We start from the raw sequence: 24,991 nt of genomic DNA, 5'->3' as shown, positions 1-24,991 counted from the left end.
TTTCCATATGAATTTTTGAATTATTTGTTCCAATTCATTGAAGAATGTTGCTGGTAATTTGAGAGGGATTGCATCAAATCTGTATATTGCTTTGGGCAGGATGGCCATTTTGACGATATTAATTCTTCCTAGCCATGAGCATGGGATGAGTTTCCATTTGTTAGTGTCCCCTTTAATTTCTCTTAAGAGTGACTTGTAGTTTTCAGAGTATAAGTCTTTCACTTCTTTGGTTAGGTTTATTCCTAGGTATTTTATTCTTTTTGATGCAATGGTGAATGGAATTGTTTTCCTGATTTCTCTTTCTATTGATTCGTTGTTAGTGTATAGGAAAGCTACAGATTTCTGTGTGTTGATTTTGTATCCTGCAACTTTGCTGTATTCTGATATCAGTTCTAGTAGTTTTGGAGTGGAGTCTTTAGGGTTTTTTATGTACAGTATCACATCATCTGCAAATAGTGACAGTTTAACTTCTTCTTTACCAATCTGGATTCCTTGTATTTCTTTGTTTTGTCTGATTGCCGTGCTAGAACCTCCAGTACTATGTTAAATAACAGTGGGGAGAGTGGGCATCCCTGTCTGGTTCCCGATCTCAGAGGAAATGCTTTCAGCTTCTCGCTGTTCAGTATAATGCTGGCTGTGGGTTTATCATATATGGCCTTTATTATGTTGAGGTACTTGCCCTCTATTCCCATTTTGCTGAGAGTTTTTATCATGAATGGATGTTGAATTTTGTCAAATGCTTTTTCAGCATCTATGGAGATGATCATGTGGTTTTTGTCTTTCTTTTTGTTGATGTGGTGGATGATGTTGATGGATTTTCGAATGTTGTACCATCCTTGCATTCCTGGGATGAATCCCACTTGGTCATGGTGTATGATCCTTTTGATACACTGTTGAATTCTGTTTGCTAATATTGTATTGAGTATTTTTGCATCTACATTCATCAGGGAAATTGGTCTGTACTTTTCTTTTTTGGTCGGGTCTTTGCCTGGTTTTGGTATTAGGGTGACGTTGGCTTCATAGAATGAGTTTGGGAGTATTCCCTCTTCTTCTATTTTGTGGAACACTTTAAGGAGAATGGGTATTATGTCTTCTCTGTGTGTCTGATAAAATTCCGAGGTAAATCCGTCCAGCCCCGGGGTTTTGTTCTTGGGTAGTTTTTTGATTACTGTTTCAATTTCTTTGCTTGTAATTGGTTTGTTTAACTTTTGTGTTTCTTCCTTGGTCAGTCTTGGGAGGTTGTATTTTTCTAGGAAGTTGTCCATTTCTTCTAGGTTTTCCAGCTTGTTGGCATATAGGTTTTCATAGTAGTCTTTAATAATTCTTTGTATTTCTGTGGAGTCTGTCGTGATTTTTCCATTCTCATTTCGGATTATGTTGATTTGTGTTGACTCTCTTTTTCTCTTAATAAGTTGGGCTAGAGGCTTATCTATTTTGTTTGTTTTCTCAAAGAACCAGCTCTTGGTTTCGATGATTTTTGCTATTGTTTTATTCTTCTCAATTTTGTTTATTTCTTCTCTGATCTTTATTATGTCCCTCCTTCTGCTGACTTTAGGCCTCATTTGTTCTTGTTTTTCCAGGTTCGATAATTGTGATGTTAGACTATTCATTTGGGATTGTTCTTCCTTCTTCAAGTGTGCCTGGATTGCTATATACTTTCCTCTTACGACTGCTTTCGCTGCGTTCCACAGAAGTTGGGGCTTTGTGTTGTTGTTGTCATTTGTTTCTATATATTCCTTGATCTCTATTTTGATTTGTTCATTGATCCATTGATTATTTAGTAGCATGTTGTTAAGCCTCCATGTGTTTGTGAGCCTTTTTTTTTCTTTGTAGAATTTATTTCTACTTTTATACCTTTGTGGTCTGAAAAACTGGTTGGCAGAATTTCAATATTTTGGAGTTTACTGAGGCTCCTTTTGTGAGCTAGTATGTGGTCTATTCTGGAGAATGTTCCATGTGCACTTGAGAAGAATGTATATCCTGTTGCTTTTGGATGTAGAGTTCTATAGATGTCTATTAGGCCCATGTGTTCTAGTGTGTTGTTTAGTGCCTGTGTGTCCTTACTTATTTTCTGCCCAGTGGATCTATCCTTTGGGGTGAATGGTGTGTTGAAGTCTCCTAAAATGAATGCATTGCAGTCTATTTCCCCCTGTAGTTCTGTTAGTATTTGCTTCACATACGCTGGTGCTCCTGTATTGGGTGCATATATATTTAGAGTGGTTATATCCTCTTGTTGGACTGAGCCCTTTATCATTATGTAGTGTCCTTCTCTATCTCTTGTTACTTTCTTTGTTTTGAAGTCTATTTTGTCTGATATTAGTACTGCAACCCCTGCTTTCTTCTCACTGTTGTTTGCCTGAGATATGTACTTATTGCCATTGCAGGCTTTAGATTCGTGGTTACCAATGGTTCAAGGTTAGCTTCTTTAGTATCTTACTGCCTAACGTAGCTCGCTTATTGAGCTGTTATATACACTGTCTGGAGATTCTTTTCTCTCCCTTCTTATTCCTCCTCCTCCATTCTTCATATGTTGTGTTTTGTTCTGTGCTCTTTTTAGGAGTGCTACCATCTAGAGCAGTCCCTGTAGGATGCCCTGTAGAGGTGGTTTGTGGGAAGCAAATTCCCTCAGCTTTTGCTTGTCTGGGAATTGTTTAATCCTGCCATCATATTTAAATGATAGTCGTGCTGGATACAGTATCCTTGGTTCAAGGCCCTTCTGTTTCATTGCATTAAGTATATCATGTCATTCTCTTCTGGCCTGTAGGGTTTCTGTCGAGAAGTCTGGTGTTAGCCTGATGGGTTTTCCTTTATAGGCGACCTTTTTCTCTCTAGCTGCCTTTAAAACTCTTTCCTTGTCCTTGATCCTTGCCATTTTAATTACTATGTGTCTTGGTGTTGTCCTCTTTGGATCCTTTCTGTTGGGGGTTCTGTGTAATTCCATGGTCTGTTCGATTATTTCCTCCCCCAGTTTGGGGAAGTTTTCAGCAATTATTTCTTCAAAGTGACTTTCTATCCCTTTTCCTCTTTCTTCTTCTTCTGGTACTCCTATAATACGAATATTATTCCTTTTGGATTGGTCACATAGTTCTCTTAGTGTTGTTTCATTCCTGGAGATCCTTTAATCTCTCTCTATGTCAGCTTCTATACGTTCCTGTTCTCTGGCTTCTATCCTTCAATGGCCTCTTGCATCTTATCCGTTCTGCTTATAAATCCTTCCAGGGATTGTTTCACTTCTGTGATCTCCTTCCTGACATCTGTGATCTCCCTCCAGACTTCATCCCATTGCTCTTGCATTTTTCTCTGCATCTCATCCCATTGCTCTTGCATTTTTCTCTGCATCTCTGTCAGCATGTTCATGATTTTTATTTTGAATTATTTTTCAGGAGGACTGGTTAGGTCTGTCTCCTCAGGTGTTGTCTCTGTGACCTTTGTCTGCCTGTAGTTTTGCCTTTTCATGGTGATAGTTTGCAGAGCTGGTACGAGTGACCACTGGAAGAGCTTCCCTTCTTGTTGGTTTGTGGCCTTCCTCTCCTGGGAGAGTAGCGACCTCTAGTGGCTTATGCTTGTCAGCTGTGTGCAGACAGGGCTTCTGCTACCTGCCCGTTTGCTATGGAGTTTATCTCCGCTGTTGCTGTTGGCGTGGCCTTGCTTACTGTATTTTCTAAAATTTCCATTTGGTTATTTATATCTTCTATTTCTCTGCTGAAATTTTTTCCATCTATTACTTTCAAGAGTGTTTGCCCTTATTTCTTGGAATATTGTTATCATGGTTGGCTTGAAATTCTTTGCTAAATAATTCCATTTGTGTCATGCAGAACTGTTGCCTGTTGATACCCTGTTCTCACATGAGTTGAGGGTTTCCAGGTTCTTCGTATGCTGAGTAATTTTGGATTGTATTCTGGATATTTTGAATATTATGTTATGAGATTCTGGGTCTTGTTTAATCCAAATATAGAATGTTGATTTTTTCATTTTGTCAAGAAATCAACTTGGTTGATTCAGGATGCAAATGGTGACCAGCCTTCCATGGGTTGTGGTTTCAATGTCAGTTTTGTTTGTAACACCTTTGTAGCACTACCTGGATCTGTCGTGCATATGTAACATCTAGTGGCTGGTCTGGAACCCAGGCAGTGATCTAATCCCCTTAGCCCAGTTCTCAAAGTCTTTGGCAGTTATACTGCTTAAAATTAGACATGTGCAGCTCGGGGTGAGCTCAGGAGTTTGTAAGAAACTTTACAGGATTGTTTTTTCAATCTTCATACTCTCTGTAATCTCCCTCATACTTTCTGCTTCCTTTGGACACTCCTTTTTAGTCCTCCAAAAAGAAAGCTGGGGATTTCATTACTCTTCCTTGCCACAGACTTCCCATGACTGATATCCCCTCTGATGTCTTTCTCTTGGGAAGCAGACTGAACCTAACAATGCTGCTTAAATTCAACCCTGTTATCTTGCTGAAATGCCTTGAAATTTGTTTTGTGATAAATACTCATTATTTATTCATTTAATATTTACTGAGCATCTACTATGTGTCAGTCTCTCTTTCAGTGAACAATAGAAGGTTCCTTTCCTCTGAGAGGAGACAGGAAGTGAACAGAAGTTAAGTGAATATATGATATTTCAGAACGGGATAAGTACTACAGAGAAAAATAAAATTAGGGAAAGGACATAGCGGTACAGACTTTCATGCAGAGTGAGGCAGAAGCCCAGAGAGTGAACAAAGCAGTAACTGGATCCACCTGAAGTTAGAAGGCTGTTCTAGTTTTTCCCGTTTATATATTTGACTTACCATTTCAAAGACAAGTTGGGAGATAAGGCAACTGGAACCCATGTGCAAGCTGCCATCTTCCTCAGAAGTTCCCTGATTTCATGTCTTTTCATTTTAATCACCCTAATACTGCATATTCTAAGCATAGTTCTCAAGTGCATGTGGAGAATAAGGTGATTCTCTATTAATAAACAGTATCTGAGGCTGAATTAGTGACTGGTTATAGTTCCCCACCTCTTTACAGTAAAAACTGGTATATATTGGGCCAAGTTTTTTTAAGGTTTAAGTTTACAATAAATAGTTGTTTTCTTGTGTGCCTTATTCACTATGTTCCCTGTATAAAAATCAGAAATTATACATAAGCAAACAGAAGAAAATAAAAGTAACTTAGATACCTATTTAGAATTATTTTGTTCTATACACTTCCAGAATTTTTTAAACATAAATAAGTTTCAAGTGCTTTTTAACAACCGTTCTCAATGTGATTATGAGTTCAATTACTAACGTGTGAGTCTCAGTACTCCTATCATGCTGTGTAACAAAATGTCCAACGTAGCTGACATCAGATTTTTAAAATTTATACCACTTTCCAATGAGAGATAAAATATTACCTGCTTCATGTCCCCTTTGAAAGTCTTTAATAAAGTTTTTGAGCTCATGTTGAATACTCTCATCGAGTAACTACATTTATAGCCAGATCCATCACACGTCTTACTGTCACTAAGCAATAAATGCAATGATAAATACAATAGGCCAAGCACCAACTGCTATTTACTAAGCACTTACTATGCGCCTGCTGTACTGATAAGCAATTTATATACACATTTAAAAATACTTTCTAAAATATTTCAGAAAATCATATCATTGTGGAAATGATAGTTTGGTTTTATTTTTAGAAAACTGAGCTACCTATAGGGTTAAGAGAACCAGCTAGTAATGTTAGCTTGAACTATTCTCACTTATTTATCTAGGGTCCATCAATAATTAAGCTGTACCTTGAGGCCACCAGCATACCACTTAATTCTTCTGCTATACTGCACTGAAATTGCTTTGAAAAAGTTCCTCTTGTTATATTATTTAGTACTGCTGCATTAGCATACTAAATCACACTGGTAGCTCTCTGCTAATAAAATAGTTTATTTTATTGGGGATAGATTACTCAGTGGTAAATCATAGCCATGACCATTTAAACTCCAAAAGAGTAAAAGGTAAAAATTTCACCCAAAGCATGAAATTCTAATGCTACCCTTTGATCTAATAATTCTACTTCAAGGAAGTACAGCATAAGAAAAATAAATGTCACAGATGTATAAAAGATTTAATGCTCATTAAAAGGAAAATAACATGGCCACACAGATAGTGAAACACTATGCAGGCAGAAGTATCCCGTTGTAAAAGATTACTTCTAGATATGGAAACGCTAACAGTATTTCACATGAAAACAGCAGGCTCCTAAGCTATATACATTGGGATCTCAATGTTGTAAAATATATAATGTTTGTATACTTCACATATACATGCATATATATATATATACGTATATATATATACGTATGAAAACTGAAAAGATAGAGCCCAAAATATTAAGAGTAGGTAGCATTAATATGGGCAATTATTTCCATTTTTATATTTTTTAATGTTTTCTAAATTTGCACAATGAATATATATTTTTATTCTAAAAAGAAATATTCAGATTGGTAGCTTTCAGATTTTTTTAAACATATGGACCTTTTCCTAAAAAACAAGGTTAGAGCCTTAGAGATCTGTAGTGGACTGGTATCTTTAATTAACTTATATTAAACCATCTGTTTAAATATTAACTTACTTTAGATGGGCTAAGTAAACAACATTTTTACCCCTGTGAAATGTCTTTGTTTTCTTTAACACTGGGGTATTTAAACAGAATATGATTGGCTTTGATCAAAAATTTTTAAAAAGCACACAAATTCCCAAATCTTACTGGTAATCTCTCCTTCCTTTCAGATTAAGCCACACAATCAACAATATCAAAATGGGTTAACTGAATTCCTGTCAGTTTGAATCTCAGGACCTATGGTATTTGTGGCAAAATCAGGTAATTCTCAATGGCTTGGGGCCTGTCTCTGCTGCTTGAATCCCTGCCCATAACTTGGGTGACTGACAGATTTTGCTGTGTCATCCAGAACTCTAGTTCTTCAGGATTTTCATAAAAAAATGAATAAGGCCAGGAACCACAGTGTCCCATTTTCAGAAGTCTCTGACCTATGCACTGAGTCACAGCTCCACTTCCTACTGAATAACTCCAACAAAGTGATGGTAACTATGAACTCTCTGAGACTTACGGGCAAAGACAAAATGCATACAAGCCAGCCTGGTTCTGCATTTTATATTTCTGAGTCTTCTGTTTCCTCATCCCTAAATGCAGATTCTATACTGTTTATTGGGCAGCTGTAAGGAAGAGTGAGCTCATGTGTGAAAAATATAGAGCAGAGTGCTTGGTGCACAGTTAATATTCAGTTAAGTGGTAGCATACAGAGGTCATCATTACTGGTGAAGGAACAAAATTAATTATACTTGTACAGCACATATTTAGGCAAACTAAGGAAGGATAGAAACATTAATAATTTGAAACAATCCATGGCGAAACGATCAAGATAATTTAAAACACCCAGAGATGATTTAACATATCCAAATGTTACCATTTTATGGTACTTCCTCTAAACTACGTGCTTTTATTAGCATTCTTAAAATTGGGAAATAAAATCATGTGATAAGGGGCTTAAATACAGTCATCATCACAAACTGGCTGTGGTCTTTCCTGCATTTGTGACTGCTGGCATTAATTACATTTTTATGCATAGTGTATGAGCTGCACGTTTTTTGGCTGTAGCACCACACCGGATGTGGAACACTCTCTTTCAGCACGAATAATAGAAAGAAGGCAGCAAAAAGATCTCACCACTCTGGGAGGGAAGGCTGGGGAACAGGGCAAGAGGCACCTCACCACCCCCTCATTCTTTGGGAAAGAAGTGAAGTTTGATAATGAAGCAAACCCATGTGTGCTATGATTCTCCAATTTCTGGCTGTCTCCTAAAATGGCAAAGCAGAACTTGAGAGTTAAGAGCACAGCCCTACTCTGTTCCTGTTTACACCGTCCGTATCTAACCACGGGCCTGGAATTCAATACCTCTTACGGTTGAATGAATGAAGAAATCAATGAAGCCTCAAAGCTAAGACTCTTCATAAGAAATAGATGGAGGGGACCTGAGAGTCACAGGGGGGTTGGCCGACACATGTATTCACCAGCTTAGTCCTTGATTTCCCATGAATTGTTGAGGTGTGAGGACCTGAATTTTAACTCAGCTCCAAGCACGGATACTGTGAGGGCATTTTGAGCCCACTTACAAATATGGTTCGGAATTTCACAATGTGATGATATATAAATAATGTGACGATCTGGGTGTGTTTATCACAGCTGTGCCACACATTTTCCTTAGAATGAGGACACATTTGGAATAATGTCTACTATAATCTCATATTACATAATTATTACAGGCACATGGAATAAGTACTTATATAGATAATGATAAAGATAATAGCTAGTTAGGACTTACTAAATCCAGAGACTGGGCTAAGTGGCTTTCCATGTATAATTCATGATCTTCCAGACAATTATCCGAGATAGGTTACTGTATCTATTTTATAAATGCAGAAACTGAGGTTTAAGAGGTTTACAAATATTCCCAAGTTCAGTGGCAAAGCCAAGATTCATACCCAAAATATCTGATTTCAGAGCTTAAAAGATGAATCACAATATTATTCTGACCAATAGGCTTCATTTACAGCTCTAAAGGCCTAAATCTGAAATAAGCAAAATTTGAGTAATTGGGTTCTGTTGTTTTGTTTTTAAAAATCTCTTTTTTCTACCTGCTGAAAACTTTGTCAAGCACAGACAACTATTTGTATTACCTGGTTCTGATGAGATTAAAATTTAAGCCTGAAGCTGTTCCCTATACCTATGCATGGAATTAGGTATTCCTATAAGTAGCTTGCTAAAAAACGCTCCTAAAATGACCTGCTCCAAAGTCTCTATTTGACAGAACAGTCTCTCTATCACTAACTGAGGTGAATACGATAGAGCTGTTTAAGAGACTGAAACTGTGAAGCACCCAGCATCTATCTAGTTCTCCAGATAGATGTAGGGATAGTTTTGAAAAATAAGGACATCTCAAAATCGTCTCCGAAGAACGACAAGCATCATGCTCACTGAAGATTCCACAGCAGTTCTAGAGATCACTCCAGACTGGATCTGAAGATTTCTTTCTGTTCTTATAGAAAATACGCTTCTGGAACCATAACAACAGAAGAACCGGAGAAGAAAAAGGCAGGGTGTTGGGGAAAAAAGGAAAAATGTCTAGTGTTGCTTTTTAATCTAAAGGGACCCCTGGACTTGATAAATATGTGTCTGACCTCCTGTTCTTTCAGATAACAAATGTGTCCTCGTGGGCTGGCCTGGCTCCTCAATAAGCTCCTGTCTCTCCCTTTTGCCTTCTGCCTCTCTTGTCCTTTCTTTTCCCAGCAATAATATACCTGGCAAGGTGGGCTATGTAGTCTGCTGGGTTTGCTTGAGGGAGGTGGGACTGGGCACCTGTGGTCGTCCTGATTGTTAAGTCTCCAGCTGGGCAGCAGTGGTTTGGTGTGAGAATACCACTCATGCTACTAAATGCCAGAGTAACCAGGAGTTCACTGCAAAAAGGCACTTTCCAGGAATTATAATTCTTGAGTCCCAGAAAATCTAGGTAAGAAGTCCTTCTAGGTAGCAAGCAAGCAGGCACTGTATTTACTATAGATTCCCCAGACCCTGTTGACAGAGTCAAGAACTTATTCCCCCAACTACTGGGAATGTTGGCTGTTGAAACTAACAGCTGACCCTTCTCTGGGCGTTACCCTCTGGAATTAGCCTCCACCAAAGGCAGCAGCCTCACCCCAAGATTACTCAGCCCCTCCCCAAAGGCAGCTCCAATCCAAAGACAAATCAAAGGGGAGGCCTCCTGGCCTAGGCAGAAGACAACTTCAAAGGGTCACCCCAGCTCCAGAGCCCCAGAGGCTCGGCTTCTTCCTCGGCGCAGCCCAGCCTTCCCCACTCCCTCAGAGAGTGGAGAGCACTCCTTCGAATCTGGAATCGTCTCCCAAGATCACAAAGCAAGTAAGCAGAAGAGCTGGGATTCAAATTCTAATCCATTTGACTCTCAGCCCTGTTTCTAGCAACTTTATCAAACCCTTGACTTGGATTTACAAAATACAAATCCTTACATCTTAGCAAAACATACAAAGTCCCTTTTTATTATGACTGTCCTTTCCAGGTCAGAGCACTCACTCCCACACAGCGCAGGTCCAGTCACAACAAACTCTTTGCTTTCCCTTCCCCCCCAAAGAGTTCACTGTGCTTGTCTGCTGGCTGGCTGCCCCCTTCTCCTACAGGTCTCACTTCAAGTGGCCCCTCCCTGTGAAGAATTTCCTGACCCCTCAGGTAAGGTTAGGATCTCCAGCCTTCAAGCTTCCATAGTGGGCTGTATGGCCCTTTAACATTAATTACTGTAATGAATTCCTGCAGGCAGGGACATGTCTTTTAACACTGCTTTCCCAGCCAGGCATTTTAAAGATGTTTTGTTGAAAGGATAAATGAACAAACTCAACTAAGGTGCTGATCTGAGGCCCCGGCTGAATAGCTGCTTGAATCCCCATAACTGGGAAGCATCATATAGTGCCATCCAAATTTGGATAAACTATGACATCCTTGAACAGGATTAGTTTTTCTTCATCTATGTTGCCTTCCCAAGACCTAACACCATTTCCTGCTCATGGGAGATGCTCAAAAAAAAAAAACCCTAAACCCAACGACGAGGTCTTGGTGCAAAGGCTGATGTGAGAAAATTATTTTCTTTTCATGGCTCAGACTCAACTATTTTTTAAGACAGAAAGGATATTTCTCTATTTTTTCTCTTCTTAATATGCTCTTATTCCAAATTTTGAGAATTTCTCCTTTATTTCTAATGTTTCTTTTCCCATTTAATGGAGCAAAAGACAACTTAGAGTTTGCCAAGTTCCATTTCTAGGCCAGAAATCAAATCTAATGTGGACACATCAAATAGAACTAAGGAGCTTTCCAGCTGGCCTGATTAATACTACATCTTTGCTTTAAGGGGTCCCTTTAAACATAAATATGCCATTAATCTACAAGGTGGTTCCCCCCCCCCCCACTTTCTGAAACCAATAATTACTTACTGAACAGAGGTACAGACACAGGCAACAAATGCCACAATTACAAAGCTGGGATGGGGTGGAGAACCCTTGTCCTACAAACATAAAAACCGAAAGCCAGTCTTATTGGGCAAGTAGCTTCATTCTCTACACAGGAAATGGTCCAATTTTGTTATTGTTTTGCAGCAAAATGTCCAAACAACAAAAAAATTGCTGAGAGTTGGCTGAGACTACTAACAATGATAAGAAGCCTTAAAAGCCCACTTCCTATTTTTTTAATAGATTTGGGAGGGAGGTAGCTCCTGGCATGTCAGGGGCTGCATTTTCTGTGCCCCACGGAATATTTTTCATGTCTCTCTCTCATAGCCTCCACTGCCCGTCTGGTGCGAGTATGAAAATACTGTGGTGACATTCTCCCAAGAGAGCAGCACATGTAGCCATCTTGGTCATGAGTCCAAAACACAGAATGTAAGGCTACTCCCCTCTGGTCTGGTTTTTCGTAACTGCAGGCAGTCTGTTCTTAAGGACAGAAGTGCAATTTGTGGCACTTCTCATTTCAGAATTCTGCTCACACGTTGTTCAGGTCACAGAGTCAGTGCTTCACAACTCTGTAAGTACGCCTGCTCAGCTTTAACTTTTTGTTCTGTGTCTTTAAATTATATGTTCACTTATTTATTTATTACCTAATATCTACTGAGTACAGTTACGACCCTTCTCAGGCCTGGACATAGGCAGAGTGGTCCCAGGAAAGCACTGCAGCAGGACTGGCGGTCGGTACCTTTTTGAACATCCTGGTGGAATCCTCACTGATCTGCATGAACCGCATAATGACGTTGTTCAGATAGATGTCACTCAGGGTCGCATGGTCTCTGCTTTCCCTCCTCACTTGGTTCAGGAGCAAATACCAGCAGTTCACCGGAGACAACAAGTTCTGGTCTTTCCTAAGAAGTGAGGAAAGGCAGAATTACCATCAATTTCAACACTGCCCCTACACAGCTCAGAGACGTCGCCAAGGCAAACGAGGAGCCAGATGGGTATCCCTGCTGTTCTCTCTGCTCTGGGCATTGCTCATAGTGGGACACTCAGCTGCCAGCACGACAGCCTTCCAGGCTGTGATGGCACTGAGCCAGCAGTTCCCTAGGCTTGGAGGGAAAAACCTGGATTGAACGTTCCAGGCCAAACCCACACTCCTGACAAAGGCCAGGAGACCCTAACATACTCAGGAGGCCTTCAGCTTTAAACAAGCCATTGAAGAAAGTACTGCATGTTTATATAAAAATCTACTGACTACTGTCTCACAGAGCCTGCGGTTTGCCACTGCACACAAAGTCTGCTTTGAATGCCCAGTCTGCTGTTGGAAAACACTTGGCAAGGTGTACTTTCCATGAAACATAAATTTGAGGATTAGTTATTAATCCCCTGATATATAACCTCCAGCCTCCAAACAGTGTTCCTGGGAATCAGAACTTTGTAGCATTGTCTCAAGGTTTGTGAATAGGACCAAGAGGTACACTGGCTTATGGGCTTATGCCTTGCTGCACGTCCTGTTTAAGCCCATTAAACTCCTTCAGATTTATAAGTACTTTGTTTTATTCCAGATAATAAAGCTAAAAGTGAGTATAATCCACAAAAGAAGACTTGTAAAAAAATCTTTAAAGAAAAACTCCATGCTCAAAAAAAATAAGCACAATGTTTTTTTGTTCTTTTACTTTAAAAATCTAACTATAAAATGGCAAAATGGGGCACTGGTATATCCTAACTCAGGGACACTGTGCCTTTTTATGAAACATGTTATCCTCTTATTCATGATCACTTATGAGTCTGAATATTTATTAAATTAGGAAAGAAATCAATTTAAGTTCGTTCTTTCTGCCCTTAAGTCGTCAGATTCAGGATTTAATACCCTATGAAGTCAAAACCCTCTCTAGAAGAAAGTGGGTAGACTTATGATGGAAGTGGGAATGGGTGTAGGAGAAGAAACCCCTGCCTTGGGGTCCTGGCACTTGTACCCTTGGACAAGCCTCCCATTCTCCCCACTGGCACACTAAGAGTTACATCCCCCACCCAGAGAATGCCATTTTTTCCCTCCAAGTCATCAGAAAACAGGCAGTGGTTCTACAGCAGACAATGAGAGCCTTTCTGACATTTTCTATCCACTCAACCCAAAATTTAACATATATTTTGTAAAGAGGAGAAGGAATGTTGAGTATATACCCCAATACCAGCTGTCAGTCACATCAAGGACTTTGTCACGTTTCTCATTTAATGGTCCTAAGAATCTCATTTTACAAGTTAGGAAATAGAGGCTCAGAAAGGTTAAGTAATCTGACCAAAGTCACACAGTAGAGCCAGTATTCAAACCAGGTCTGTCTGACTCTTCAATGAAGACCATCTTTGATTTTTTCCCCCAAGTCCTTTCTGTAGACTTATTATCCATCTATCTTCAGTTCCTATTCAATAATAAATTTACTCTAGTCAAAGAAAATTCCAAGCTGCTTACATTTTGATAAAAACAAATGAACAAACCAGGAGAAAGAGTGAGTACTGATCGACTAAGGTACATGGGCCCCTGTATGTTTTCAGTTCACAATAGATTGCCAGTATAGAAGAAGACATTAAAAAATATTTATTGAATGGATGAATGGGCTCTCTTCTTATCTGCAATCACTTTTAAAAATGGATCATCAGGTGTGCATGTAGTACTGATTCCAATCTCTGTCAAGTACTTTCGGTATCTGTTCACCCTGGGAACCATCACTAAGATTTATTTCTGTGCTAGACCAATACTAGAGGTTAAAGTCACCAGAAAGAAAAAAGGTATTTTGTACCCAGAATAGTTCTGCGTTTGCCTCTGTAAAGGTAACAAGGGCTAGTCCTACCCTACTTTTTATGCAGGATCCAAGACCATGGGAGGGTATAAAATGACCATGTAAAGCCAACAACGGTGGGTTTTTCTGCAGCCCCAACTGAGCAGACAGGACTCCTTGCTGACACCCTGTGCAGGCAGACAGGTGGTTTTCTGTTTTATCATTCACCGAGCAGAGTTCCGCTCGCCCTGATTGCACGCAGGGATGCAGTGCAACAGGACTGGTGATGGGGAAGCCTCACCTTCTGTCCCCACGTGGGACTCAGGGGTGGATACAACTGCCACTTAGGTTCACAGTTACCTCTTGCTTTTTTAAGACTTGAAACTTTTCCTTACTTTCCTATGAGTTCAGTTATGCAATTAAAATGATATCTATTATATTTTAATGAGCATTTCTCAAGTTTTTGTAGCAGAAATACTTTTTAGACTATCTAACCCACTGTATTTCCAGAATTGAAAGACTGTGCTATCTCTAACATCTCCTAAACAAGTTTCTTTCTTTCAACCGGCAGGGTTGCTAGTTTATGCCATTGGTCTGCCTCCCTCGGTCCTATCTTCCTCTAGTCCACAGGGCTATTGATGGTCTTTGCCATATTTTAAATGGCAGGTCTGAGCTGTTCATCCTTCTACTTAAACCTCTCAAAAGGCTTCCTATTGCCTCAGAAGTCCAAGCTGCCTGGTATGATGCACAGCACTCCATCAACTGATACAATTTATACCAGTAGCCACACACCTCAGCACCTGACTACCCACTCCCACCCGACCACTTTCTGTTGCAAAACTGCCTACACTCCTTCTTCTGGTCCCATATGTGTGACGTTCTCCTTGCCTGGAACATCCTGCACTTGTTCCCTTAACTGGCCAACTAGTCCTTTGGGTCGTCACTTACGTATCACTTCTTCAGACCTTTCTCTGACCCCCCCTTCCCCACCTCCATTATAGAATGGATTTCCTTCACGTCGGTCATTAGCTCCCTGCACTTAGCCCCTGTAGCACTTGTTCATCCTACTGGAGTTGTCTGCCTACATGTCTCTCTGTCTCTAGGGTCTAAATTTTAAAGTAAATTTAATTACCAGAAAAACCTGCAAGTATTTTTTTAAATGAGTTAAATATAATTAATTCAAGGTTTAATTACACTTGATTATAAGTATTTTACCAAAGACCTTTGTTTTAGGTCAGTCTCAATTGTAATAACAACGAGCATGACAGGATCAGGGACTAAACTTAAGCACTGTTATTGCTCATATGCATATAATATCACTACAGAAATCCTGAGGTCTTCACTGGAAGAAGCAACGACCCTGTTGTTATCAATGTGCCCACTCAGTATCTACCTGTGATAGATATCAACCCTGGTTTTCTGTAATCAAGAAATTTATAAACATACACTCTTTCTTCTTGTATATATAGTTGCCCACAACTATATATTCACTAGAAAGAGAAAAACACTGAGAATACTAGTTTAGAATGGGATAAATTGATGTTCGTAAATTGTAAGTACAGAGGGTTGCTTTTATCTATAGGAATATGCCAATCAATAGCTTATACAAAAATTGAAAATTCTAAAACCGATAAGCCTGGCAAAAAGGTAGGATATCACCTTAGAAAAGTGAATATGAGTCAAGTGTCTCTTACTTGTACTGCTGATGATCCTTCGTGCTTCTTGTCTTCGCCATGAACCTTTCTGCTAACTTCTCTAGGTTCCGAGAATACTCCGTCTCAATTTCGGCTTTTTTCCGGAAGAAATCTTGCAGGTCCTGGAGAAGCTGAACTCGCATCTCCGTTTGCTGCTCTAGGCATTTTTGCTGTTCTACCAGTTGAGCTCGAATTTCTAAGGAGAGAGGAGAATCCATTTGAGGATTTCACAAAAATTAATGAGGTATGTTGGTATGGGCAAGATAAAAGTAATGAATCCTCTTGTACAGTTAGCTCTGTATTGGACCTTCATGGGATACTGTGCCCAGATTGGTGCTTTAATATGGTATCTGCTGACCCTTTAAAAGAATGAGACAAGCCTCAGGGAAGAATGCAATAAATTAGAGTTGAAACATGGGTTACATTTGCAATGCCACAAACATGCGTTGAGTCATGAGGGGGAAAAAAGATTAAAGCCTTTCTTTCAGATAACAGTTCAAAACATGTGATATCTTTGGGTAGTTGAGAACATTGTAGTTTTATTCAATAGCATTTTACCTTCACTAGCCCTTTAGTATTTGAATGGCAAAAAAGTGAGCATCTTTTTCTTCCAGACTTCTAGAGCACCACACATTTGCCGGTTGGCACATACAGACACTGACATCTGGTAATTTTTATTTAGTTCACAAATGTCTAGTTTGTAAAACACATAGCCTCAAGGTTTACAGGGATGCCATGCCTAAAAATAATTTCTTTCTATATCCAAATAATCCATTCATAACCAGCAATCCTCAGATTCCACTTGACCATTCTTTTTACAACATCAAGGGCTCTTCACTTGGTGGTCACTTTTTACACATTATTTAACAATAACAGCTTCCTCCACACACGTAATCCTGAAAAGAATCCTTTGACAACGTTAATACATTAGGAATGTGAAGGTTAGTCATTTAGTGATTTAGCAAAAACACAGAAGCAAAAGAGTGTCATGCAAACTTCTCTGTAAGTGGCTGTAACAATGAAATGTGTTCTTTTTTAAAATGAGATACAAGTAACTAATAATGCACTGACTTGTTTTTCTTCTTAGACCTTGAGCTAGCCTCCAAAACCAAGATTATTCATACTGGAAAACTTTGTTACTTCACCTTTCCCCTTGTCAGTGCATATTCCGTAAAAGTGATGGCTGAATCTAACTCAGTGGAGTTGATAGAAAATCAATGTCCAAATAACACCTCCTCGATTTCTATTCTTCTTCAATAGAGAAAGACTAAGTGACAATACATGCATGCGTGCACACACACATGCGCACATACACACATACGACCATGTTTAATTGAGTTCATTAACACCCAGGGTGGTCAATTTCTGAATGGGGAGTCTCAGGAAATTTGCTCCAATTAATAATAGGTAATAATAAAAAAATATTATTCTACACCCTACTGAGGTAGGTTATTAGTATTATCTGCATTTTACAAAGAAGAAACTGAGGCTTAAGGAGATTCAGTATTTCAAGGACTTTAGGTAGTAAGTGGCAATCTCAGGTCTGTCTGTCAGATTAATCCAAGATTTCTGCCCACCTTCTATCCATGCAACATGTTTTGAGCTTCTGTTTTGTGCCAAGCCTATATCCTGACAAAGATACAGTAACTATGAAACAAGGTCTCTGCCCTCAATAAGGTCATGTTCCAAGCAACACTGGGGGAAAATAGGCAAGCATTTCTCTAGATTGTGGGATCCTATTATTAATCTCATAGAAGTGTGGGGAACACTAGAATGAAGACACTATTATAGGCTTTTAACTACCACAAACAGCATCTGGTTTTTAGTCAATCAAACTAAGTGTTTTTCAGTACATATTATAATCAGCATGCCTGCCTGGCTCTTTCCCCAGCAAATACAGAACTATTTTTATTTCATAAAGAAAAAAAAATCAAGGGTGTGGGTATTTCATTCAGGAATCCCAGTAAGTCTTTTAAGATTTAGTAATTTTAGCACATCTTGCAGTGCCAGGAGAAAATAAATCAACTGCTTTTGGCTGTCAACTGATTTTCTCTGTTTTTTGAGTTTTGGGTTTTTTTTTAAGGTGCCTTGGTGCCAAATAACATAAAAAAGTGGCTGAGATTACACCTCATCAGAAATACACAAAAATTCTAAGGGCTTTCTTCATTAGTCTCATTTGTAGATGTTCTATGGCTTACTTCCTTCAGGGTCTGAAATTGAGAAGTAGGGAGTTTTGAGCAGGAGGACTGTTTTTAAAATAGTTAAAACCTCATTCTCATTTTGCAGGGAGTAATTGCTACTTCAGTTATCTGTAATTTTGTAATCAAAATAGAACACTGGTAGAGTTTTCAATTGGGAAAATGTGGAGGGACAGAACCTAGAGTATCATGAGAAAATAAAATATGGTCTAAAAACTAGAGGAGAATTTATCCAATTAACTCTTTAATTTAGGAACATTTAGGACAAATAAGGGAAAAAATCCCACGAAGATCTAAAGAAAAAAAAGTCAGTATAAAAACATTACCATAAGAAATGTCTTATTAGGAAGAGAAAACCTTTGGATTCTTTATATTACACCAGAGCCACAAGGCAGCACGATGTTACAGAGGGTCACCTCCCTGCACATATGATGTGGTTTTATTATATTAATATGACCTCACTAGATTTGAGCTAACCTCATGTGGCACCAAAGAATTTAAAGATTTTTAAATAAATGAGGATATGAGGACAATAAGTGGTTGGTTATATATATTTAGGTCCACAGCTCAGAACAGATCAAAGAAGCCCAAGTGCACTGGGCCGCACACTCCATCAGTCCCTGTGATGGGACCAAAGGTGACTACATGCTGTAGCACCACGTCATTGCAGGTACTGCAGAATCATTAGGCTGGGACTTGTGAAAGCATCACATTAAGGAGTGATTTCTAGAAAAACTGTGAGTCTTATTTCTGTAGAAGGGACTGTAGTTTCTCTGCCACCTATAGATTCTTTAAAGACACTCTTTCAGGACCCTTTCTCTTAGCTTTCTTGTATTAGTATTGATCTGGATCATTTTTTCAGCCACAAGCTTCACTTTAATATACCTGACCAAGCTGTTACAGAGCTCCTGTCTTATGCTAAGCAGGCTCGTAGGCACTGGAGTTCCAAAGACTTGAAAGACACAACTCCTTCTGATAGAAGACAAATCCTAAATTGATACTATCAATATGCTGTACTTGGAGCTATAAAACAAAAATGCACCAGGACACTGTGGAAAGAGGAACTGACCCAGACCATGGAAGAGCTTGGAAGACAAAATGCCTCATAGGACAAGTAGGACACGCAGCTGTAACCTCCAAGAAAGTGGAAACACACCTGTAGAACAGGAGGAAATCTTTGCAAATCATGTATTTAGTAAGAAACTTGTATCTAGAACATATAAAAGAACTCTTACAACTTAATAAAAACACAAATAACCCAATTTAAAAAATGGGCAAAGGATCTCAATAGACATTTCTCCGAAGAACATAGACAAAGGCCAATAGCACATGAGAAGTGGCTCAAAATCATTAACTATGAGGAGAATGCAAATCAAAAGTATAAGGAGCTATCACTTCTTAGCACCTAGGATGGCTCTAATAAAAAAACATAATAACAAATGGTGCCTGGATTGGAGAAATTATAATCCCCATACATTGCTGGTAGGTACAGCCACTCTGGAAAACCATCTGGCAGTTCCTCAAAAGGTGAAACGTTGAGTTAATATAGACTTAGCAAATCCATTCCAAGGTATATATCCAGAGAAATGAAAATATATTTTCACACAAAAACTTACATACAAATATTTACAATAGCATTATCCATAAGAGCTGAAAAGTGGAAATAACCTAAATGTCTAACAACTACTGAACAGATAAACAAAATGTGGTATAGCCATACAAAGGAGTATTATTCAGCCATAAAAAGGAATGAAGTACTGATTCATGCCACAACATGGATGAAGCTTGAATATTCCAGCTTAGTGAATGAAACTGTCACTAGTGGACATTGTGATTACATTAATGGGAGATGTCCACAGTAGACTAAGCCACAGAAACAGAAAGTTGATTAGCAGTTGGCTAGAGTTTGGGAAAATGGGAGGTTGACTGCCAAGAGACGCAGGGTTTCTTTTGGGAGTGATGAAAATGTTCTAAAAGTGATGGTAGTGACAGTTGCAAAGCTGAACACACTGACAGTGAATCATACACTGTGAATGGATGAGTTGAATGATACGTTATCTCACTACAGCGGTTAAATAAAAAATATACTGCTGTATCAAAATTCCATGTTCGTTGTTGAGACATTGCTGAGAATGATAATTATAACAAAAATAACTCCTCATTCTTGTACTTTAAGTACTCCAGGCCTACTATTTTTCTAGTAGTTTATCAAATTAAACAACATATGAATAAAACACTTTAACAATTATGTCTTCATAAAATGGCTCTTGCTTCAGTATTTTTACTTCATCCAGAGTTTATCTATGACCCAGAAGAGTAAATTCATTTACTGGCCAGTGTTATTTGTATATTAATTGTTACAATTTCTAATGGTATAGAAAAGATTTATTTAATAAGAACATTTGGAGGGTGCTTATCACCACTACTCCCAAACAACTGCATAAAACAGTCCAACCTCTTTTTAAGCAGAAAAATAACATCTCTGAGGAGTCACCATTCAAATCTAGGCTTGGACCTACTAAAAAAGAAATATGGCCCTTTTCACAGGGCTAAAATTTACTGGTTTTAAAAAGTGGTTATTCTTTCATTTCTGTTCTATTAGTGAATTATCATAGAATGAACTGACACCAATAATCCCATAAGAATAATACTTCTAAACAACTCAAATAATTTAAAAAATTTTGAAATAGTTCCTCTAAGCTATAATCAACAAGTATGTTGACTAATACTTACAAGTAAAATGGAATTCCTAGGAAAGGAAGAAATGGAGGCATTTCTTGCTATTGCTGTGATATAAAGGGAAGTTCTAATTCGTGTGAGACCACAGACTGATGCAGATTTCATGGAAAGACTGAGTCCAGACTGAGCTGTTTCTCTAATACATTACTGAATAACTAGGACTAGGATATAAAACTGATAGATTGGATGTGACACATGATCATCTAGCAAATAAAAACAGTAACATCTCTAATGAATCACAAACTGTCTCATTACTTCATAGTTTTGTTTGGTCAGATTTGCTTTACAGTATTAAAAAAGTATATATACTGTTAAGGTTTATCAGTACCTTTACACAGAGGACATAAGGAATTTTCCCAAAAGACAGATGAGAGCTGCTGGAAAGTCTTTAAGAACCCAATGAGACTCTAACTGGTTCCACCAATTGTTCACATGCTCATTACTCATGGAATATTTGCACAACCTTGCAGTTGCCAATTAGCTAAACACCTTTCATGAAATATGTTCTCTGGCTAGATTTTGGAGCAAGTAAAAGCCATAGAAATGAACTTTGATTTTTTTCTTCTTTTTTTTTGGTGAAAAGAATGAATAAACAAAGGCCACTTGTTTATTTCACCAGACATCTGAACCCATGACTTATACTTATCTTCCACTCTGCACAAAAATTGGGTAACAGCAGTGTGGACCCAGGTTGGAATGAAGTGTCATCTACCACAAGTCATGTGACATGGGGCAAGTCACTTAACTTCGCAAATTTCATTCTGTAAAGTAACAGTCCAACCTCTCACAAAACTGTGGTGAGAATTAAATGAGAAGATATAAATGAAAAGCCTGCTGCAATCTGTAAGCCGCTATGAAACAGATGGAGAGGATATTATTACTAGTATTACCAGACATTCATTAGAAAAATATTTATTGAATATTTCCCGTGCCAAACTCCTTACTAGTGAGTATAAATAACAGACTGGAAGTCATGAGTCCCATCTTCACTGAGAAGACAATGCAAACAGGGAGAATCAGTGACCTCAGGGTCCGTGATGTAAGAATGCCAAGGAGCAACAGGAGGTGTGGAGGGAAAGCATCTATGGGTGGGCAAAGGGGCAAGCACCGAGGAGGTGGTCCGGTCCTGTGGTTGACCTGGCAGTTTGTTGGCATACACAAGGGGGAAGGGTATACCAGACTGCAGGAATACCACATATACATGGAGAATGAGGGAGAGAATAAAAAGCTACACCAATTGCCTATCTGCTGCTAAAACCTAACGTGGATGGGCAGCAATCCAATCATGGGCTAGGTCAGCAAGGACCCCAGGTGGCAGGCTAAGGAGTAAGATTATAGATTTTAGGCCTTTTTCCTAAACTGATTTGATGATAAGAACCACCAGGGTACTTACTGAAAATATTATGCCTAATTTCGTTGGCCAGAAATTTTTACTTTGTTAGTCTGGCAGGATCTGGAATGGGAGATTTTAATTAAGCACCCAGCTGAGTCTTTTCACTGGGCAACTTAAAGGATTACCAGTGAGGAGGAATTGAACAATTCTGAACAAGGAAGATATATAACCAAATTCACCTTCCAGAATAAAATTAAATACATGAAATGCTAAGCATCCTATACCTCATGATATAAAAGTTCCCTTTGTAACTGCAGGGTTCCCCCTTTGAATTATGAATTACAGAGCAAAACAAACCAGCAATAAAAACCCTCACAAGAATGAATGGTATCTCAGTCAATTAATATATGATAAAGGAGCCATGGATATACAATGGGGAAATGACAGCCTCTTCAACAACTGGTGTTGGCAAAACTGGACAGCTACATGCAAAAGAATGAAACTGGATTACTGTCTAACCCCATACACAAAAGTAAACTCAAAATGGATCAAAGACCCAAATGTAAGTCATGAAACCATAAAACTCTTAGAAGAAAACATAGGTAAAAATCTCTTGACTATAAACATGAGCAACTTTTTCCTGAACGCATCTCCTCGGGCAAGGGAAACAAAATAAAAAATGAACAAATGGGACTACATCATGCTAAAAAGCTTCTGTATAGCAAAGGACACCATCAGCAGAACAAAACGGTATCCTAGAGTACGGGAGAATACATTTGTAAATGACATATCCAACAAGGGATTAACTTCCAAAATATATAAAGAACTCACACACTTCAATACCCAAAAAGTAAATAACCCAATTAAAAAATGGGTGTAGGACATGAACAGATTGTTCTCCAAAGAAGAAATTCAGATGGCCAACAGGCACATGAAAAGATGCTCCACATCACTAATTACCAGGGAAATGCAAATTAAAACCACAATGAGATATCACCTCACAGCAGTTAGGATGGCCAACATCCAAAAGACAAACAACAACAAATATTGGCGAGGATGCGGAGAAAGGGGAATCCTCCTACACTGCTGGTGGGAATGTAAAGTAGTTCAACCATTCTGGAAAGCAATATGGAAGTTCCTCAAAAAACTAAAAATAGAAACACCACTTGACCTGGGAACTCCACTCCTAGGAATTTACCCTAAGAATGCAGAAACCCAGTTTGAAAAAGACATATACACCCTATGTTTACTGCAGCACTATTTACAAGAGCCAAGAAATGGAAACAACCTAGGTGTCCATCAGTAGATGAATGGATAAAGATGATGTACATATACACAATGGAATATTATTCAGCCATAAGAAGAAAACAAATCCTACCATTTGCAACAACATGGATGGAGCTAGATGGTATTATGCTCAGTGAAATAAGCCAGGAGGAAAAAGACAAGAATCAAATGACTTTAGTCATCTGTGGAGTATAAGAACAAAGAAAAAAAACTGAAGGAACAAAACTAAAGGAAGGGTTTGGGGAGGATGGGCAGGAAGGGAGGGATAAGGAGAAAAAGGGGCATTACAATTTGCACACATAATGTAGTCGGGTGAGGAAGGCATGGGGAAAGCAGTATAACAGAGAAGACAAGTAGCGATTCTATAACAGCTTACTGCACTGATGGACAGTGACTGTAATGGGGTATGTGGTGGTGACTTGATAATGGGGGGAGTCTAGTAACCATAATGCTGCTTGTGTAATTGTATATTAATGAAACCAAAATAACAACAACAAAAAATAGAAACAAATGAAATATAAAACAAAACATAGAGTTCATCAATAAAACTGAAAACATTTGGTTCTTTGGAAATGTCAATATAATAGACAAAGTTTTTGCAAGTGTGATGAAGGACAGAGAAGACTAATACACAAAATAAAAGAGAAACTGGTCTGGTTGAACTGGAAGATTGGTCCTCCCAGGATAGATGCCCAATGAATATATATACTGAAGGAAGAGGGTGTGCAGGCCTCATGGATAGCTCTCCAGCAGCCACTCCCTTCTCCCCTTTCAGGAAAGCAGGCACTGCCTCCCATAAAAAGAGCTGAAAATGGCAGGTTCTCACTTTCTCAGGATACCTTGCAGCTACAGTTGTCACATGACCAATTCTGGCCAGTGAAGGAAGGAGAGTGCCAAAAGCCCTGTCACTGACGGTCCCACCTGTGGGGGATGCTAACAGAACTCCACAGAGTTTGAAGCTATTACCTTAATTAGTGGTCTCCATTATAAAGTTTCTGGGCAATGGCACACCTAAAAAATGAGGATGGATTTGAGCCCATACTCTTAACCCAAACACTACCCAATCCAAAATGGGAAATAGCACCCATATTCTCCACCTGCCCCCAAGTTCACACAAGAGTCAGCAGCATGTGTAAGGCTAAAGCCTAGGTGTATCAGCTATAAGTTCTCTTCAGTGGCTAGTAAGAGAAACTGGACATAATACACACAAACAAAAAAAAACAAAAAAAACCCCACAATGGAATGTTATTCAGCCTTAAGAAGAGAACAATCCTACCATTTGCAGCAACATAGATGGGGCTAGAGGGTATTATGCTCAGTGAAATAAGCCAGGCGGAGAAGGACAAGTACCAAAGGAATTCCCTCATTTGTGAAGTGTAACAACAAAGCAAAACTGAAGGAACAAAACAGCAGCAGACTCCCCTACTCGAAGAAGGGACTAGTGGTTACCAAAGGGGAGGGGTTAGGGAGGGTGGGTGGGGAGGGAGAGAGGGAGAAGGGAACTGTGGGATATCATGATTGGTGCACATGATGTGTGTGGGGTCACGGGGAAGACAGTGTAGCTCAGAGAACACAAATAGTGACTCTGTGGCATTTTACTACACTGATGGACAGTGACTGCAATGGGGTTGGGAGGGGGCTTAATAAGGGTGAATGTAATAATCACCTTGTTTTTCTTGTGTACCCTTCATAAGAGTGTATGTATATCAATGATACCTTAATAAAAAAAAATTAATGGTATCCATATTTTCCCCTGCCTAAGCTTGTTGTTTTAATTAGTTATGAATCTCATTTCTGTTTTCCAGTGTGGAACTAATTAGTATTTCCATTTGATTTGTTATCAGGGAGTAGACGATGACAACCACATTGTGGAGAAACCTCTAGAACTGTGCTGCCAATGTACCTATTAGTCACACTGAGCCTTTGAA

General features: G+C 38.9%; 1 protein-coding gene across 8 annotated transcripts in view; it reads right to left on the bottom strand.

The window, feature by feature from the left end:
- SRGAP1 (SLIT-ROBO Rho GTPase activating protein 1) overlaps nucleotides 1-24,991 on the bottom strand; it is a 280,779-nt gene that overhangs the window by 130,916 nt on the left and 124,872 nt on the right. For all 8 annotated transcript variants that reach the window (XM_037007150.2, XM_037007145.2, XM_037007149.2 and 5 more), the window contains 2 exons: nucleotides 15,507-15,702; nucleotides 11,784-11,946 (listed from right to left, as the gene is read on the bottom strand). In XM_037007150.2, coding sequence (XP_036863045.2) covers nucleotides 11,784-11,946; nucleotides 15,507-15,702 — 359 coding nt within the window. The remainder of the gene's footprint in view (nucleotides 1-11,783; nucleotides 11,947-15,506; nucleotides 15,703-24,991) is intronic.

This window comes from Manis javanica, chromosome 10 (assembly GCF_040802235.1).
Source record: "Manis javanica isolate MJ-LG chromosome 10, MJ_LKY, whole genome shotgun sequence".
In the NCBI taxonomy this organism is placed as follows: Eukaryota; Metazoa; Chordata; class Mammalia; order Pholidota; family Manidae; genus Manis; species Manis javanica.
This window is presented reverse-complemented; position numbering and strand designations above follow the sequence as displayed.